Source organism: Nilaparvata lugens, chromosome 3 (genome assembly GCF_014356525.2).
Source record: "Nilaparvata lugens isolate BPH chromosome 3, ASM1435652v1, whole genome shotgun sequence".
Taxonomy (NCBI): Eukaryota; Metazoa; Arthropoda; class Insecta; order Hemiptera; family Delphacidae; genus Nilaparvata; species Nilaparvata lugens.
In genome coordinates, this window is record NC_052506.1 from 17143485 (window position 1) to 17162448 (window position 18964).

At 33.2% G+C, this 18964-nt stretch overlaps 1 protein-coding gene across 2 annotated transcripts; it reads left to right on the top strand.

The window, feature by feature from the left end:
* LOC111053437 (asparagine synthetase [glutamine-hydrolyzing]-like) lies at positions 1-17762 on the top strand. 2 transcript variants are annotated; one of them, XM_039423118.1, is made up of 11 exons: positions 1-2180; positions 5520-5654; positions 6574-6699; positions 8132-8369; positions 9397-9573; positions 10495-10673; positions 11792-11969; positions 13367-13574; positions 14987-15160; positions 15790-15933; positions 17177-17762. In XM_039423118.1, the coding sequence occupies exons 2-11, from the start codon at positions 5529-5531 to the stop codon at positions 17310-17312; spliced, it is 1686 nt and encodes a 561-aa protein (XP_039279052.1). In that variant the 5' UTR covers positions 1-2180; positions 5520-5528; the 3' UTR covers positions 17313-17762. The 2 variants fall into 2 exon arrangements, with proteins under 2 accessions (XP_039279052.1, XP_039279051.1); XM_039423117.1 differs by having other exon boundaries at positions 2119-2367.
* Positions 17763-18964: the final 1202 nt, after the last annotated feature.

Below are 18964 nucleotides of genomic sequence, written 5' to 3' on the forward strand. Positions count from 1 at the left end.
AGTCTTGATTCGACAGCGTTAGAGTAAACACCGTAGTGCTAGCCTCTGTAGTTTTTTAGTTTTAGTTATAACTAGCTTACAGTTTTGAGGAATCAGCAATCTGTGTATATAATATCGTTGTGTTCTTTTCGTGTTTCCGAGTGAATATTAGTTCATATTATGAAAACTATTAAGACTCAAGTTTTGTGTGTTTCGTGATAATGAATCCGGCGAAACTTCCATCATTTCTGGCGTCAGAGTTTGAAGAGGACGATGAAGCTGGGAATTCATCAATAAATTTGCCAAATTTGAGCCAAATAAGCTTGAATCAAGCGACCAGCATACAAGATGAAAGCCTTTTGGAGGACGTCGGAAGTCTTACTGACCTTTATAGCGACTTCATAAAGTGGGGTAGTGAGACTTTTGAGAAGAAAAAACTTTTGAGAGTGGACTTCTACTCCTACAACTCGCTCTGCAACAAGCTTGCTATAATCATAAGCAGAGTAGAAACCAGGCGGAATACCCTAATAAGAGTAGGTTTTGCTAATATTTATAATAGGAATTTTTGCATCACTCTTGAAAAAGATAGATTTGAAAAGGACTTTATTCCATTGTTCAAAGTAGGACAAAAGGGGAAGAGCACAGCCATTGGGTAATTGAATGTTCTCCCGATATCCGGAGAGAAATAATAAATAAAGAGCGTATCTATGTAGATTGGACCTCTTGTAGAGTAAAAGATTATGTATCAGTAACACGTTGTTTCAAATGTATGGCTGTAGGGCATGTTTCTAAGATTTGCAGGGCTAAATCCACAATTTGTGGTCACTGTGCTTTAGAAGGACATGAATTTAAGTCCTGTCCCACCAAAGCACAAGCCCCTACCTGTGCAATTCGCAAAAATTTAAAAAAATAACATAATCATAGAGTCAATGATACAACCTGCCCAACGTATATTAGAGCAATTCAGTTGACACCAGCTAATATCATCTTTCTACTTCACCATAGAAAAGTCAAAGTAAGAATTCTTCACAATAGAGATAAATAACTTACGTGGAATTTATTTTTATTTCTATAAATACAAACAAAATGAGGAGAAATCTAACAAAATGAGAGATTTGGCTAGGATATAATATAAAAAAAAACATTATAATTTCAAACATGTTTGTTGACATTAGTAAACTGGTATAATATTAAGTACCTATTATAGATGAGGTAGTAGTATAGGGTGATATAGTAAATTATATGAGTACTATAGGTGTGAGTATAGATTTACTAAGTCTATAAGTAAAACACAGGAACCAGGGCTACAATTCTATTTAAATAAAAATAGCCATTGTTTAATTAAAAGCTTGAATAAGAGTAATTAATTAAAAAGGTTTAGCCATATATTAAAACAACCTTATTGTTAAGGTATAAGGTAATTGAAACAATGTATAACATTTTCTGGTTATGAATTCCTTTCAACTTTTACAATAAGTTATAAGTTAATCAAACTGGTAGTCTCATAACCACACAAAGAATGCGACTTTATAAGGAAACGCAAGTAAAGTTATTGTGTAATAAGGCAAATGAATAATTTTGTTGACTACATTTCAATAGATTAATAATATTGGCATGTTTATGATAAATTAATAAAGCTTAAATACCTCACAATATTGCCACATCCAAGTCATAAGATCTCAACACAACATCCGACATAACCATCATAAAATCACACAAGGATGAAAATTAAGCTAGCAAATTATTGGAATTAAGACTAATATAGGATTATCGCAATTTTTAAAAACGACGTGAGAATAGAATTAGTTTTTTAAAATTAGAATTCTATAATTTAAAAGACAAACAGAACTGAGTTGTGATCTCTTGTCTCTTCTACCACCTGCGATCAACATTCAACACAAAACAGCTGATTAAACAGTGCTACCAATGATAATTGTAGAATTAGTTTACTTAATGAACAGAACTAATTATTGATAATCGTATCATTCCCTCGAATAAGAGCTGTAAAAATCGAAAATAATAAAAAATCTTCATATCGCCTTGAAATGAACAGTTTCCAATAGTTATATCACAATAAATAAGAGAAGATTGTTTAGAGGTTGGTACTCTTGTTTATTTATGCTTCGAAAATGTGGTGGCAAAGACGGCAACTTCCATGTGTCTCTGAATTTTGTACAGCTGGAGCCAGCATTTGTTTTTAGGTTAGAAAAATGTTTAAACATTGATAAAAAATTATTCAATCATTAGTGATAAGCCACGTTTAAACACGTGATCATATTCTGCATTGGGCATTATCATGAGTCTTTAAATCCAGTTAATGCTTTGTTTCAAATTTCACTCTTGTAGAAGCCGCATGCATTGATGCTTGTTATTTGGGATACTAAAATAGTAAGTAGGCCTAATACATTTTTTGCTTCTCTTTGTTGACATTAAAAATTGCATCCTCAAAGCTTTAATGATTGAATTTTATTGTTTCATCTATCATTATAATTAGAATCACATCTAGACAAGATAAAAAGTTATATCCATTTGAGAGACATTTGACAAACATTTTGGTACATTTTGCATACTAAGCTGCGCTTACACCAAAGCTTATTACAAAATCTCATCAAAAACTCTTATCCATATCTCAGTTTACCTGCGCAAAGTGGTCATTCTTCTAATGGGTGTAGAAGATCCATGAATTTCAACTTATCTGAGCAGAAGCTATCAATTAATAACAGACCCAACACCTTGAGCCCTTAACTCAATCAAGATTTATTGATAAATATTATAGCAAAGAGATAAGCTATTTTCTCTGACACCCCACTGTAATTATAGGCCTATGAATTGCCAATTTGAAATCATATATACAATATTTCTTCACAATTTCCACAAGGATTGACATTTTGACATAAACATTCAAATGTTTTTGTATTTGAGAATTAAATATTCAATTAAATTTTTCTTTCGTATGTGACCAGTGTACTTGATGGATAGAAATTGTCATTAAATAAAACACATAAGTTAAAATATTTATACTTGTCTTAAGATAGCCGATCAAAGAGGCAGACAAAGCTTACAATCTCCTTCTCATTCATGGAATAGAGAGGGAGGTTAATCAGTTTTTCTCGGAGCACTTTCTTTAAAACTTTTTCATCCAACTCTCGCACCAGCAGTGGAAGTCTATTGAAAATGTTTAATGCGCGCATTGGATAGCAGGTGTGCAGCTTAGCCAATCTAGAGTAGGGAAGGTCAATGTTGACTCGCCTTCTTGTTGAGTAGTTGTGGATCTGGCCTCTTGCTTGGAGTGTGTGAAGTTGGTCTTTCAGAAGCACAAGGGTGCTCAGCACATATTTACTGAAGACAGTAAGTATCCCCAGCTTCCTGAACAGCGGGCGACAATGCTCCAAGTATGGTGATTATGTTAAAATGGGAACTACTTCTACAGAAGAATTCTCTGACATCCACTTACATGACCTCAAAGTGCAATCCCATAGTTGATGTGTCTGAAACAGACTATGGTATGCAGTAACAAGTTTATCCTTTGGAACATGACTTCTCAATTTTCATATCATATATGTTACTTTGGAGAGTCGTTTACATATCATATCGATGTGCTGGTCCCATGTTAGTGATGAGGCTACCATGAACCCAAGGATCTTGACCTCTGGCTTACCAAAAGGAGGACCATGCCTCAGGGTGCACAGAACATTTTGTGTCTTCTCTCCATTCATACACTGTTTGCTTGCTCTAAACCATGTGCTCGCCTCCTCCAATAGCTCAGCAGCCAATTGTGGATCTTCATCCTGTGCAATGAGAGTTATGTCGTCAGCAAACAGCAGGCTTTCTAATAGTAATAATTGTATTGTACCTAGTACCTTGTAGTTCACGGTCATCTGAAATATCTCAATTCCATCAACGAGCTTAATCTAGCCAGCAGTTCACTTTGCAATGGGTTGTATTAACTGATTGATTGTAGCTGAAACTAAGGATCACTTCGCTGTAAATTCGAAAAATTAACTTTTCAACATCAAATAATATGAGTTACAATGGTTACATAAAAACGAGACCTTGAACTCCGCGCTGTACAATGTAGGAATGATCAGCAGATTCAAGGTATTTGATCTCGGTTGGTGCAGTGCTTTATGATGATTTATGCTTAAATTAGATGAAAACGCAATCCAACCTGTCTTGCTGATATTGGTGGAAGGAAGGTACTTCAAGATAATTGTGACAATATCAATAATTGCAATGAGTTCTTTAGGAAATTTATGCTCCCTATAAAAATTGGTGAAGGTTTCAATTAAGTAAACATTTAAAATTACTCTCGAGCAAAAATAAACAAGAATCCTCTTCAAGGATCAAATCATCTCAACTATTCACGTTCTCTTGAGTCTTTTTAGATTCATCTCTTGAAAAGGGAAACAGAAAGTGAATATATTAAAAATCCATTCGACAAAAAAAATGATAACTCAGATAGACATAAGCATTCTCCTACCAATGTAATTTATTTCTTTCCAAACAAGTTTTTGGGGTTTATAGTTGAAATACGTGAAATATCACGTGCTAAAGCAATAGAATGAATGAAAGCATTTCATGATTCGATGCTACAAAGTAACTTTATACTTATTTTATACGTAATGCTATAGCTACAAAATAATATCGAATAACCAATTTCTATTATTATCGATGGCATTAAACTTGACACCTTAATCAAAGACATGTTGATATTATTATCAATGGCATTAAACTTGACGTCTCAATCAAAGACATGTTTACCATCCAAGCAAATACAATACTGTATTTTAAACTGAGGTCATAGGTGACTATAGCTATATTTTTTATGGTTGATAAAATGGTAGACATTTAATCAGTCATATAAAAAAATTAGCTAACAATAATTTATTGGAAAATCCTTGCTTCTCTTAGTTTCAAACAAAAATGGTAAGAGAAAAAGCTGTCTATATTAAGAAGATAAAATATGATATTGTCAAACATAATTACATCCCATTCAGTATTAATTTTAATGGTACAATTTTTCTTCTTATATTTTATAAAATATAAATTAATGTAAAATATAAGCTGTTCGATCCGTCAAAGATTTTAAAAAAATAAGTTTATTAATAAATTTTACACACATTCTTTAAATTTGTTGTTTTTTCGTGAAATATTAAATTATTGGAAAATTATTCAAAACTGAGTTGACTATTTAGGGTGAATTTATAATGCTCGTAATTGGTTTGCCATTTCTCGTCCAATACAGTAGGCTATTGAATAAATTTTATGTCATAGTTTAAATTGAAAAAACTTCATGATCTATCATCATTTTTTAAATGCGTCTAAGAATTAGTTACATTAAATAATGGATTTTTATTGGATTAAATTCAATGCATGAGAAGCAGCTACTTGAGTAATTTCCGAGCATTCATTGGAAATTTGTTATGTTGGAGAATCCAAGAGTGATTGGAGTTTATAGAGTCAAGAGTGAAAGAGTTTTCAACAAAACTTCAAGTTGATATAATTAAATAAGTTGATGTGTACAATTTGCTATTTTTCAGACATAAAGCATGTGCGGAATCTGGGCATTATTTGGAATCGAGAGCAAATCGATTGCTCACTGCGATGACTCCTTTTTCAAGATAAAACACCGTGGTCCGGACGCATGGCGTGTTCAGCATGATCAAGAAGTTAAGGTAACTCTCTTTCATTTATCCAACTAACACCCAATTAAGGCCATCACACACCAAGCGTAGCATAGCTAGAAATACGTCTTCGGAAGACATAGCCGACGTATCCCCTAATGTTGGTCAATCTGTCACACCAAATTAGCGTAGATTTAACATTGGAGATATGACGGCTACGAACAATCTTCTCACGAAGACGGTTCCTAGATATGCTCCATAGGTGGGTAATGGTCTCAAATATAAAAAGATGTAAAGCAGTGTAGATCTATCACATCTCATTCTGTATTGTTATATCACATTTCAGTAGCTAAAATGATAATTTTAACTGTCCAATAAAGTGCTGTGAATCCTGATTACATGTCTTTACTAATTGTTCAAATTAATTTACAATACTAATCTACTTCTCCATGGTATCGTTAAAAAAATTTAATATTGTGAAGTCTAGCGTTACGTATATTTACGATTGGTAAATGTATCACTTTTTATTCTCGATTATTCATTTTTTAAATATTTTATTTAATTCAATCAGTTTGGATGCATTAAATATGGTCATTATTGCACATTTGTGTAAAGGCTATTGCCACATAACACTTAGAAGTATGGAGTCTCATAGTATGGAGCCTTTTCAGATACCATGATACAATTGATTGACTTGAACTTACAAATAATAAAACATGTCGAGGAATCTGCCACTATTCAATTTTATCTACTGAGACAACTCACGGTTACTTCTTATGAGTCCCCTCAACAATTACAGTATTATAGTGTACAATTATTAAAACGAAATAGAAACTTCAATCCACAACAATAGTTGTATAGAAGTAATATTCTAAAAAAATTTCTGAGAGTAAATTAAGAATAAACGTCATTATTGTGGGGTTTTCTCTGTACATTGCAATGGTTTTATCAAATGTTTATGAATTTGCAGGACGGCTTCCTTGGGTTTGTTAGGTTGACAATTATTGACAGCACATATGGCATGCAGCCACTGGTTCTGCATCAAGCCCCGCATTTGTCTGTAATTTGCAACGGAGAGCTGTACAACCACAAAGCTGTAAGTTGAAATTAAAAATTAGTGCATGATATTTTGTAATTATGATACTCTTGTTTTGAGACAAAATGGTTAAAATAAATTCATAGGTACATCAAATGCATTCTTTGTGTTGGAATTTGTTTACCAACACCACTTGTCACGGTACATGAAGAAAAAGCTGCAGAACAAGTTTGGTTTGAGTTCTCTTGATCAACTTACACAACTATAATAATAACAGTATGTATTTTAATGGTGGGGAGTCCCTGACGGAAGTACAACTTCGCCTAAATATATAATTTATATCGTCAATGGGCCTTACGACGGTTTTAATATTATCTTGTACCGACAGTTTAACGAGCCCATCCGATTGAATGGTCCACCAAGAGTGGTCTGGTTAAAATTTTTTGTTTATTTCCGGGTTTGAACCCTGGACACCAAGGCTGCTACGCCTACGCAAGCCACTAGACCACGGATCACTCCTACATTACATAATTATCGAACACTAACTGAAATAGATGTTACCGTGAAATTGTTATTTTCAACTAAATACATCGAAGATGGGTGGTTAATCGTGTCATTATTTAGCCCGGACAACCTCAAATTGAGTTTTGTTTCGACCGAACCGTCGCATCAAGTCAATTTTCTGTTGAAGAACACATATTTATTTGAATGGTGGTGAAACTAAAATTATCAACGTATTATCAATGAATGATATTTATATTATATTTATATTTTTATATATTTGTTTTGACCGAACCGTCCATCAAGTCGATTTTCTGTTGAAGAACACATATTTATTTGAATGGTGGTGAAACTAAAATTATTAACTTATAACCAATGAATGATATTTATATTTTATTCATTTATTATATATATTTTTCTATATTTGTTTTGACTTAGTCGATTCTCTGTTGAAGAACACATATTTATTTGAATGGTGGTGAAAATAAAATTATCAACTTATTATCAATGAATGATATTATATATTATATTCATATTTTTCTCCTAAAAATTATTAGATTGGTCAGAAAATATATACTATACTACAACATAGATCTCTAACAATGTTGGATTGACCGTAGGGTAGTGTATAAAGCGCTTGTGTATTAGCCTAGAGATTTGTTTGATCCCAGTTATGACAAAACGTTTTTAGCCTAGTCACTTCCGTTTTCATATCGGCACATTAAATAAATCGGTCCATCTGAACACAGCCTTGATGCCATTCACTGCGAAACTAATGTGAGGTTCACTTTAAACTTCAGTGTTGGTTGAATGAGCAGCATTAATAATACTTATTGAAGAATACTGTCAGTAAGAAGTGAATCTCACGGTATGTTGGACCTTTCGCAGGGGTCCACCACAGACAAAAACACTTCCTGATTCATTAATGTTGAACACTTTTTTTAAATGTTCAAAACAAGTAACTCTATTGTTGTTTATTGAATATTTTCAGCTGGGAGAGCAGTTCGGCTTCGACTATGAGACAAAAGGTGACATAGAATGCATTCTACAGTTGTACAATGCTTATGGGATCGAGAAGGTGGTGGAGAATTTGGATGGTGTGTTTGCGTTTGTGTTGGTGGACAAGCGAGCGCAGAAAGTGTACGCGGGCAGAGACCCGTACGGCGTCAGGCCGCTCTTCCGGTTGGTCGCTGACGACGGAGTGCTCGGATTCTCATCAGAAGCCAAAGGTAAAGTAATAATGGCCTTTAATAATACGAGGCTAAGTCAATATGATTTCCAGCTTTACTGTGTTGTGTGAATTGGGGTTAGGTTTAGGTTTTACAGTTTTAGGGTGTGATCATATTGATTGTCTGTATGTTCAAGTGCGCGTCAGAATGTGCATAAGCCGGAAAACAAAATCTGGAAAGAGCCATACAAACACGATGTGACTCACAACATGCAGCTGCTCACACTGAACGCAACCAGTACTTGCATGCGTTCAGTGTGAATGTTCCTATTGCTCTTTGCATTGTTTGTTTCTCATCTGCGCGCTTGGTCATGCATAACCAAGCGTGCACTTGCATGTATACGCATCCAATGTGAGATCACATCCTCAGGCTAAATAAAGCCTGTTGCTCCTTCCCACAAATATTATTATTATTGAACTCAATGTGACAAAATAAATATAGGTACCTTGTACATTTTTATCCCATGTTGTTCGTACTGATGTTTATTTGTGTTGAAACCTGTGCAAGTTTCAAGCTGCTAGTTTTGTTACATGACTGTAATGCTGTTTGTCAATGCCGCTTCACTTTCTACTTGCAACTAAATAAAGCATCGTTCATTGAAGAGTTTCTTGTGGTCGAAAGGTTTGAAGACTTGATTGTGCTCAGGGGCCAAAATCTTGGGCAAATTTACAGGAATAGTGTTTTATTACAATGTACTGTTTACGAATTTCGGTCCCTGATACATCTTCCGACCACAGAAAAAACAAAACGAATCACTGAAGGTTTATCTTAGTTTGTTTGAGTAATAAAAAATTAAACATAAAAATGCAGTATTTCAACTTTGTTCCATTTCTCACAACATGTTTCGACATGATAATGACTAATTTAAAAATCACATTATAAGTCGAAACATGTTATGAGAAATAAAAAAAAGTTTAAAAAAGGGTACTTTGATTCTTAATTAGTGTGTCTATTCTAAAATTACAAAAGTACCAATTACTATTGAAGTAACAATCACTTGACTACTATTGTTTTTTTTATTTTTCAGGTCTTATCAACTTGGAAAATATGATCCCAAAAAGTAAATTCAAAGTCGAGCAGTATCCACCAGGTCATTACTCAGAATACAAAATCAACCCAGATGGAAAATGCACTCTGGTCAGTGAGAAGAGGTATTACACCGTCGGAATGAAGCCGAAGTTCCAGTTGTACACTAATCCTTCAAGTAAGTTACCATTTTCAAGTATATATACAGATATAATATCTAACAAGTTAACTTACTAGTTGTTATTTGAATTATATAATTTTTTAGCAATCGGTAATTCATTAGATTCTTTTTGTGTTATTAAAAGTATTTTTTAAATACTAATGAGAAAATAAATCAGAAAAAATCCCTATCAACCAGTGCTAGACAAAACGGTTTCTTTTGACTCATGAATTAGAGCCAATTAGTGGAAAAATTCCATTGTTCAATGATTAATCAGTCTAGCGAAACTGATAATCTGTTCTCATGCAACAATATAGAAAATTTCCAAGTTGCCGTTGATGATCAAGGTCAGTGAAATTGACACGTTTTCTTTTGTTTCAATGATTTCATTTTCACGAACTTGAATTTGTCTCATGTTATTTCAAGCTGAACTAGTTTTCAAATTATGAAATGAAATATATTTTTAAAAAACTTTTGACGTAAAAAAATCATTGTTGATAATATTTTATTGTTTTTCAAGCTCTTAATGTTCTTTTATGAAATATATTATATATTATATATACTTATCTAATATTGAAACGTTGATGCTCTCAAATATAATTTTTTGCGTTCTGTTTTCAAGTTTTACTACTCTTTCAAATTTTGCATTAATTTTATTTTACCAAGAAGAATAATATTTAAATAAATTAAAGTTTCCATGAAGTACTCATTGGCCTTCGAACTATCATATATTTTTCAAATTGAACAGTTATAACCTTGGGATTATTATTGGAATTGAATATATATCTATACTTTAAAAGATGAGTTAAGATCAAATAATTCAGCTCAATAGTTTTACTATTTTTCTTATAGAATTCATTAAAACAACCAGGATTTATTTCCCTTCGGGGACCTTGAAACGTCGTACGTATATTTAAAATGATGAAGAATTTATTTCAGGTTTGGTGCCAAATGATATTTGCCAGAACATCAGAACTCTCCTTTGCGCTTCAGTGAGGAAACGCCTGATGTCGGAGAGACGTATCGGCTGCTTGTTGTCTGGTGGTCTTGATTCTAGCTTAATCGCCGGCATTCTTGTTCAAGAATCAAAAGCAGCTGGCATCCCATACAAAATACAGGTGAATCATACATTTCCGTAATAAATTATTCCCAAGATAATCGTCGCTCATTGATGATGCCACTATGTTCAAATAACACTGGAGGTAACTCTGATAGAGTCAGCTATGTCCCGTCTATATTTTCTATAAGATCAAAAAATGATGAGATGAAATCATGATATGGTTGAAAAAAATGATAAAAATCATTCATGTTATAAATCATGATAATAAAAAAATGATGAGTTCTTAAAAATGATTTTTCTATAAGATCTAATATATGTAGAATGAAAACACTTCACTTGAATGGGCTACTTTTACAAATTAATAAAACAATATTGAAACTTGAAGTACCCTTTATTATTTAAAATATTTGAAATGTTTCAACTTGAAAATGACCTAAGTTATGGTCGAAACGAGTCGTTGTAATATTTTAAATAATAAAGGGTACTTCGAGTTTCAATATTGTTTTATTAATTAGATGTAGAATATATTATATTGAAAAATATACTATTATAAAAAGGACCTCAACTTCCTGAAAACCTACACAAAATTCAAATCAAATAAATTTATTTCCCAGAATTTTACTTACAGAAATGAGTTACAGTACAATGATATAAAGGAAACCCCCTACAAGACTACAGGTCTGTGTATAAGGGGGACTTCGCCTTAATCTAGTTGCCAATAGCAATCATAGAAACTGTTCTCTCCTTTTGTCTATCACAATGGATGATGATGCCGTCAAAAGATAACCTTTCCGTGTCAATAAAAAAAACTGAGTTGATATTTTCAAATGTACATTATAAAAGATTTCCAATGTTGGCCTCGTAAGGGTGATGTAACATCAGGCCGGACAGAACACAATTGAAGAAAAAAAGCTCTGTTCATGTACAAAATGTCCGGTTGCGTCTGGTGTGACTGTGACGTGCTCTCATCTATTCCAACGCTGAAACCTTCCCACTCTGTTGGAGCGGCCATGATGTCAGTGTCCTCTTGGTGTAAAATCATTCCAAGTTTTCCGATTTCCCGAGTTCTATCAGCGCGTTTTGAAATGCAGAGTTCAAAGAGAATGAATTATTGTTAAGAGCAAAACAAACACCGTTTCTTGTATAACCTTGTATTTCCTTTGTCTTTTTTTGCAGACATTCGCTATCGGAATGGGTGAAAGTCCAGACATTTTGGCGGCGCGGCAGGTAGCCGCTCATCTGGGCACTGAGCATCATGAGATCAGCTTCTCGGCCGAAGATGTGGCCAGTGTTCTGGATGAGGTCATCTTCCACTTGGAAACTGCTGATATCACAACAATTAGGGCTTCTGTTGGTAAGCAACATCATTATAGATAACCACTGATATACTATTGTGGGATCTACTTTAAACTGACAGCATTATTTGAATGGGAAGCATTGGTTATATTGATAGAAAATGCTGACAGTTTGAAGTATCAGTATTGGTTTGATTTATTATTCTAATTCTAAGTTAATAATATGTGAGTTGGAGAAAGAGAGATTATTGCATGGTCCTATTAATTTATCGATAAATAATTGATACATTAATAGGACCATTCAATAATGGTCAATAAAATATCGATAAATAATAAGTTTTTATTAGAAAAATTTATATAAACTAAATTAATTCAGTTCCGAATGATAAAAGATTTGTAAAGATTTCCTGGTCACGTATATAAAAGCTTCTAGCTTTTTTGTGAGAAGTAAAATATTGTTTGCTTCAAGTATTTTGTGTCATCATCATCAGAATTTTCAATGTATACACAGTGTTCTGAAAAAAGGTGCCCATAAGCCAGGGGGTGATTCCCCACATCAAAAGAAGAAAAAAGTTCTAATTAACATAGGTCCGAAAGAGAAATATGTAGAATAAGTCTATAATAGACAAACGTAACCTTAAAAAATAATCCTTATTTACATACAAAACGAATCAGAAATAGACAAAATCTGTTGAGCTTTCTTTTCATGCGATTTGTATGTAATTAATTATTATTTTTGAAGGGTTCCGTTTGTTATTATAGACTTATTTTACATCTTTCTCTTCAAAATTAAATTTTTTCAAGTTCTGTGAAAAAATATGTTGTGTTTATTGTACATTTAACATAGTAAATCTGCTTCAAACATTAAGAATTTTTTTCGGGGCCAAGTTTCGCTGATTTTGTCACATATCTAAAAAAATATTGTAGCTACAGGTCTGGAAATGGTTATATTCAATTTCTCAGTTCATTTTACATAAAGTATGCTAAATTCAACATCTTAATTAACAGTCAACAAATACCCGTAGGGCAGGGGAACTGAAATTCAGACGAAATCTTTCACTCTGTATAACTTGGTAACCAAGCATTTTCGGACCTATGTTAATTTTAACTTTTTCTTCTTCTTTTGATGTGAGGAATCACCCCCTGGCTTATAGGCACCTTTTTTCAAAACACCCTGTATAATGGATAACTAATTTTTCGTGGCGAAATTCATCTGTATTTTTGTAAAATTGTATTACTCAAGAAAACTGCTATTATTTTAGTGATGATTTTCATGATTATAGTGATGATAGATGAATGAGCTGTTCTGTTACAAGCGATGTAAACAATAAAGTTGATTTGGTTTGAGATGTAGTAGAGTTTAACAATATTTTAAAATTGACTGTATTATCATCGAGTTTGTTAGTAACACATCATATTGACAATGTGTTGATCACTATTATTGCTATGTTGACAGGAATGTACTTACTGTCTCGCTACATCAAGGAGAAGACGGACTCGACGGTGATCTTCAGCGGAGAGGGCGCGGACGAGGTGTGTCAGGGCTACATCTACTTCCGCGACGCGCCGGATGCGGCGGCCGGAGACAGGGAGAGCCGGCGGCTGCTCAGCGACATCTACATGTACGATGGACTCAGAGCTGACAGGACTACGGCTGCTCATAGGTACACGAATTGGCCGTTCTCACGACACCTAGAATATCCTCAAATTGTCGTTATGTTAACCCTATCAGCCAAGCTGAGGACATTTAGTAGTATCGTGTTGAGAAATCGGCGTTTTTTAGAACGGCTATTCCGTTCAAATACTCTTAAATTGTTGTCGCACTTATAACTTATGTAGGCCGTATTCATAAACCACTTTAAAAATTAATTTAAGAATTGGTTTCTTTTGAAGCCGTGGACTTAATGACACTCTAATGTATTATTCAGTGCATATATGGATAGATGCTACCACATATATTCGATGCACAGACACATATTTATATGCATATATGTGCACATGCACATATATTTATATGCACAGACACAATAATCATATGAACTATTATAATTGACAGATCAACAAAAATTGTTCGTTCAAAATCGGTGTGCAACTATACCCAATCAAATCGAAGTTCGATGAATTCGGGTTTGAGAATCGTTTAAAACACTTACCTTTCCAAAATATTCTTTAGATAAATTGAATAGTTCAGATCCATGTATTACTGTATATTTGTTTAATTTTCTTAATAACAATGATAAAACAGATTTTACTTTCGTTAAAGCTTGCGTATCTACCATGGTTTTTGATATCTTGTGTTCTATGAGGGAGTAGGTGCTTTCTCTTGATTAATAAGTTACCCTCTTTGACTGGTTTGTCTCCTATTTGACTCTTGTTAGTTTTAGCAGCTCATTGAAAATTTTCCTGAATTTGTATGGGTCAATATTTATTGTGAGTAAATAAACAACTAACAAATAATTATTGATAAAATGCATACAAATTAAAAATCCGAATACCTTTTTTTCAATTTATTACATTTCTTTTGAGTGACTCACTCGAAAATGACATACATAAGTCGTAACATGTTATAAGAAATAAAATGACCCTTTGATTTTCAATATGGGTCTGTGTCAAACAACAAGGGCCAAGCCAAACGAGGCGTTTTTTAAGTCGGCATGACATTGGGCCTACATGATATGATATATTATATAGTATATGATTCATAGACAAATATTGAATAGACAAATCTTATGCTTACAAATAATTCTGCAACTCACGAACAATCATGAAACTTGAATTCAGCAATAAAATTGATTGTATTAAAAACGTTAGTACGATCATGATATTCAGTCAAATTTCACTTACTTCAAATGAGTGAACGAATAAAGTTTTTTCAAAACTGGAAATGAGTTATCGAAAATTAAAAATCATTTGATAATAGTTTTTGTCAACCAATAATTCTGTCTTAATTGTACAATATACCGTACAAGTAATAACTATACTCCATTTCACAGGTATTCATGTATTGCTTAAAACTAATAAAAAAATAAAGTTATTAACGATACTCTAGTGGCTGAAATGTTTCTACAACTTACAGTTTAGAACTTCGAGTCCCCTTCCTCGACCAAGAATTCACACACTACTATCTGAATCTACCAGCAGAAGTAAGACAGCCCCGCGATGGCGTTGAGAAATTCCTGTTGAGGTCTGCTTTTGATAAAATGAATCTCATTCCAGACTCTATTCTATGGCGACACAAGGAAGCATTCAGGTAATTTTTCACTCGACATGTGATTCTTTTGTGGTAATACAAAATGTATAATGAATTTACAAGTTATGCGTGGAATTCATGATTTGGAATTGAATGATTTGTAATTTTGAATAATTTGACGTTGTTATTACAATTCATGTTTTTGACAATAAATGATTCATATTATATAACTTACACTCTTACAGTAAGTTTATCAATTTCTTAAGGAGGTCGGAAACTTGGTTAAAATTCACATTCACAATAATTTAGTCTATAGTTATAACCATTCAACTTATTGACCTCCATATTAACGTAAGTAATGTTTGTATCCTTACTGTATCTAAATTAAAATGCAATATCTCTAGAATTTAGATATGGTTTTAGAAATTTTACATTTAGGAACTTCCGATTTCTTGCATTTGAATCTACTTTCTGATTGATTTTTCACGAAGACCAAATAATTGATTGATGATTTTGTCTTTTATACAGGCAAAAATGAGGATTCAATATGAATGCAGTGGTTTGTAAGTTATTTCATTTGTATGATTTGGGAGAGGAATATTAAAGGGTTTGTCTGTTTATGATTTTCCAACATCATTACAATGATGGATTATTTTGTAATAATGAATAAATATTTTTTTTTGTCACAGTGATGGAGTGGCGAGCATAAAGAAGTCGCTATTCCAGGTTATCCAAGAGTTCGTAGATCCCAAGGTGCCAAATGATGCTCTCAATTCTGCTGAAAAGTTGTACCCGCATTGTACTCCAAAAACGAAAGAATCTTTCTATTACAGGTGGGTAGTTTTATTGATTAAATTCTTGTATACATTTTATTGTATAAAATGTTGCTTTATCTATTGATATAATTGAATAACTTCGAAACGGTTTTATATGTCGATGTGCAACTTTCGCCATTCATTCTTTGCCTCTTTTTTTCTGTTTCTCTGTGGTGCATGACCAACTTCTGATTTGAAAATAAATTCATTCATCATAGGAAGGCCATAAACAGAATAATGTAATTGGCGATAGCTCAATACTATAGTGAGGTCCACGTTATAATGACAGTATTTGATCAACTTTGGTTTTGCTATCCTTGTCTATCATTCGACATAACCGGTGGTACTATCCTTTTCTAGGTCCACAACGATGCCAATTATGTTTTTGATAGTGTAGAAATATAATTAATTAATGCAGAGAATCGGCATCGCTATTCTTCTATCTTTATCCACTGCCATTATAACGTGGACCTCACTATATCTATATCGTTACTAAATGATTGTTGATAAGTAAAGCATATCTCAAGGACCTAGCCCTAAATCAAGATTAGTCCCAGGAATTGAGCTGGTTTAAAACCAATAAAAATGCTATGTGACAGAGTTGTGTATGCCAAAAATGAGTATATTCTTGCGCACACCGATGCAGGGTTGCCGTTCGAGACTCAGCTGATAATCAGCCAATCGGAGAGCTGCTGGCTCGTCCTCCGCCAGTGCATAAACGCTTCATATCAATTGGCCCTTATGCGTCGAAAACGCTCGCCTTGCGCTTTTCATCATATGATTATTATATTTTCTCTATCTTACTGTATCTTTAGTCTTTACCGATACAGGTATAATCAGAGGATGAAGAGCGCAAGTCTGTATGCAACTTAACAGAATTGTGCCGCAATCATTCCGCGTCGTTGTGGATTGTCTTTGCAACATTTTAAAACTATCTATTAAATTATTCAGAATTACACAACTTACAGAAAAGTACCATAGGCTTACGCCCAAAACGGTTCCAATTCTAATTTATACAACAGTCCAATGTAGCTAAGCTATGTGTCACTTAACATTCTTCTATTACACACTCAATTTACAATTATTCAAAATACACAAAAATAATTTTAAAATTTAAAAAATACTTCTACGTGTTTAAAGAACTATGAATCAAATGGGCTACCGAATATTACACTATTGATTGTTGTAGCTGATGTTGTTTACAGCCATTACCTTTGAATCATTACGTGTTACGAATCGTAAGTGTTTATCTTTTTGACAGGAAAGTATTTGAAAAGTTCTACCACGACCAGGCTGGTTGGCTGGTGCCCTACTATTGGATGCCGAAATGGACCAATGTCTCAGACCCATCGGCGCGCTTCATTAAGCACTACGCTGCCAAAGACGATGGCAGTTAAGCATCAGGAAAAAGCTTTACACGATCAACTCTGTGCACATCAACTCATACTGTACTATTTCTTCATATATGGTGCTAACAGAGTTTCCATAACTTGAATCCAAGTTGTGTTCAATTAAGTTATGTTGCATTTTCATAGCGAGAGATTATAAAATAATAACTCGTAGTTACACTAATCTAATAAGTCGATCAATTCAATAACATTGAATTAAAAGTGATTAAGCTTTAAAAATCTGTGATTTCCGATTTCGAAACTTTTCTTAAGAAGAGAGTTTAAATGACGTCTTATAATAATGATGACTTTCATTGTACTTTTGTACAACTTGCTTTATCATCATAATCCAGTTCATGATGCAAAATTGATTTTAGTGTTCTTAGAACATGGAATTTGTAAGAATAAAATTCATCTGATTGAAAATATTATTACGTTTTTATTTGAAGTATTAATTTTCAAACCTCAATTAAAAACGCTGTAAAACACAACAGATGAAGATAGAATGATAGAATGATAAAATGTGTTTGCTTCAGTAGCCGTATGTGCAATAAAATGTTGATTGCTGAATGTGATATGCTTATTTTCTGCATTCCACTCCACCTTTAGGACTAGACCATATTAAGCGTTTCTAGAGTCAGCCGGACAAGAAGCTCTCCGATTGGTTGATTGGGTTTGCCCCTGAAAAACGCTTAATGTGGTCTGGCCCTTATTGAGAAAAACTATTGAATTTCTTTGAATTATTTGAAGAGAACATCAATTAATTAAATAAAAAAGGTTGATGATTACAACAAATACAAAACATTGATTTCAATCTGACAGGTATTGCATACCGTTCAACAGGTACACTGTGTGATGAAAATAGAGGATTATGAAGAAAACCATTATAATGGAAACTTAATAAGTTTAATTATTCTATTTATGAAGTTCAATTCATATTCAAAATTAATTTTGATAAATTAACATGAATGCTTGGAGACAAATAGGAATGATGAATTCAAAGTATTTGATAAATAGTACAAGATTCCGGCAATCCTCCTTGCAAAAGGATTAGATTAGATTTCTTTATTTATGTATGCTACAATATTATTACTGGCTAAAATACACTAATTTACATTGAATTACGGTATTGCTAATTATTCAACAAATTTTACATAATATGAAAATTTAATCAATGAGAATAAATATTGAATGCAATTAGAATAACGATAATATAATATTGTGATGTAAATTCATAAATCGGCGGTGTTTCAACAAATAATTGTCGAGCACCCAATGGCTAGTGCAACCATTCCTACAATTTGGAGACAAACACCTGTCTGAACCATTCGGATCTGCAGAGAGCTTCATGGAAGCAATATTACCTGATGCTGAAGTGATATCTTAAACATCGAATATTTGTGATGAAACAATTATTGTATGTTTTGCCATCAGTAAAACATTTTGAGAAATATCTAATGGACTTGGAGTTTTATTGACCGAACGTAGTGAGGTCTATGTTTCGACTCGATTTGCTTTTGTCTGTCTGTATGTAACGCAATTACGGCCCAACGCTTTGATAGAATTCGATGAGATTTGGCAGGAATATTCCTTTTTTAACTGCGCGTCGATGTATACACAAGGTTTTTTGAAATTTTGCATTCTAAGGATAATATGAAAAG

Bases quoted from the DNA above. Each gene is read 5' to 3' on its own strand.
- LOC111053437 (XM_039423118.1), top strand. From the start codon at position 5,529: ATGTGCGGAATCTGGGCATTATTTGGAATCGAGAGCAAATCGATTGCT. The intron at 5,655-6,573 runs GTAACTCTCTTT...ATGAATTTGCAG, and splicing joins AGCATGATCAAGAAGTTAAG to GACGGCTTCCTTGGGTTTGT. The intron at 13,575-14,986 runs GTACACGAATTG...TACAACTTACAG, and splicing joins AGGACTACGGCTGCTCATAG to TTTAGAACTTCGAGTCCCCT.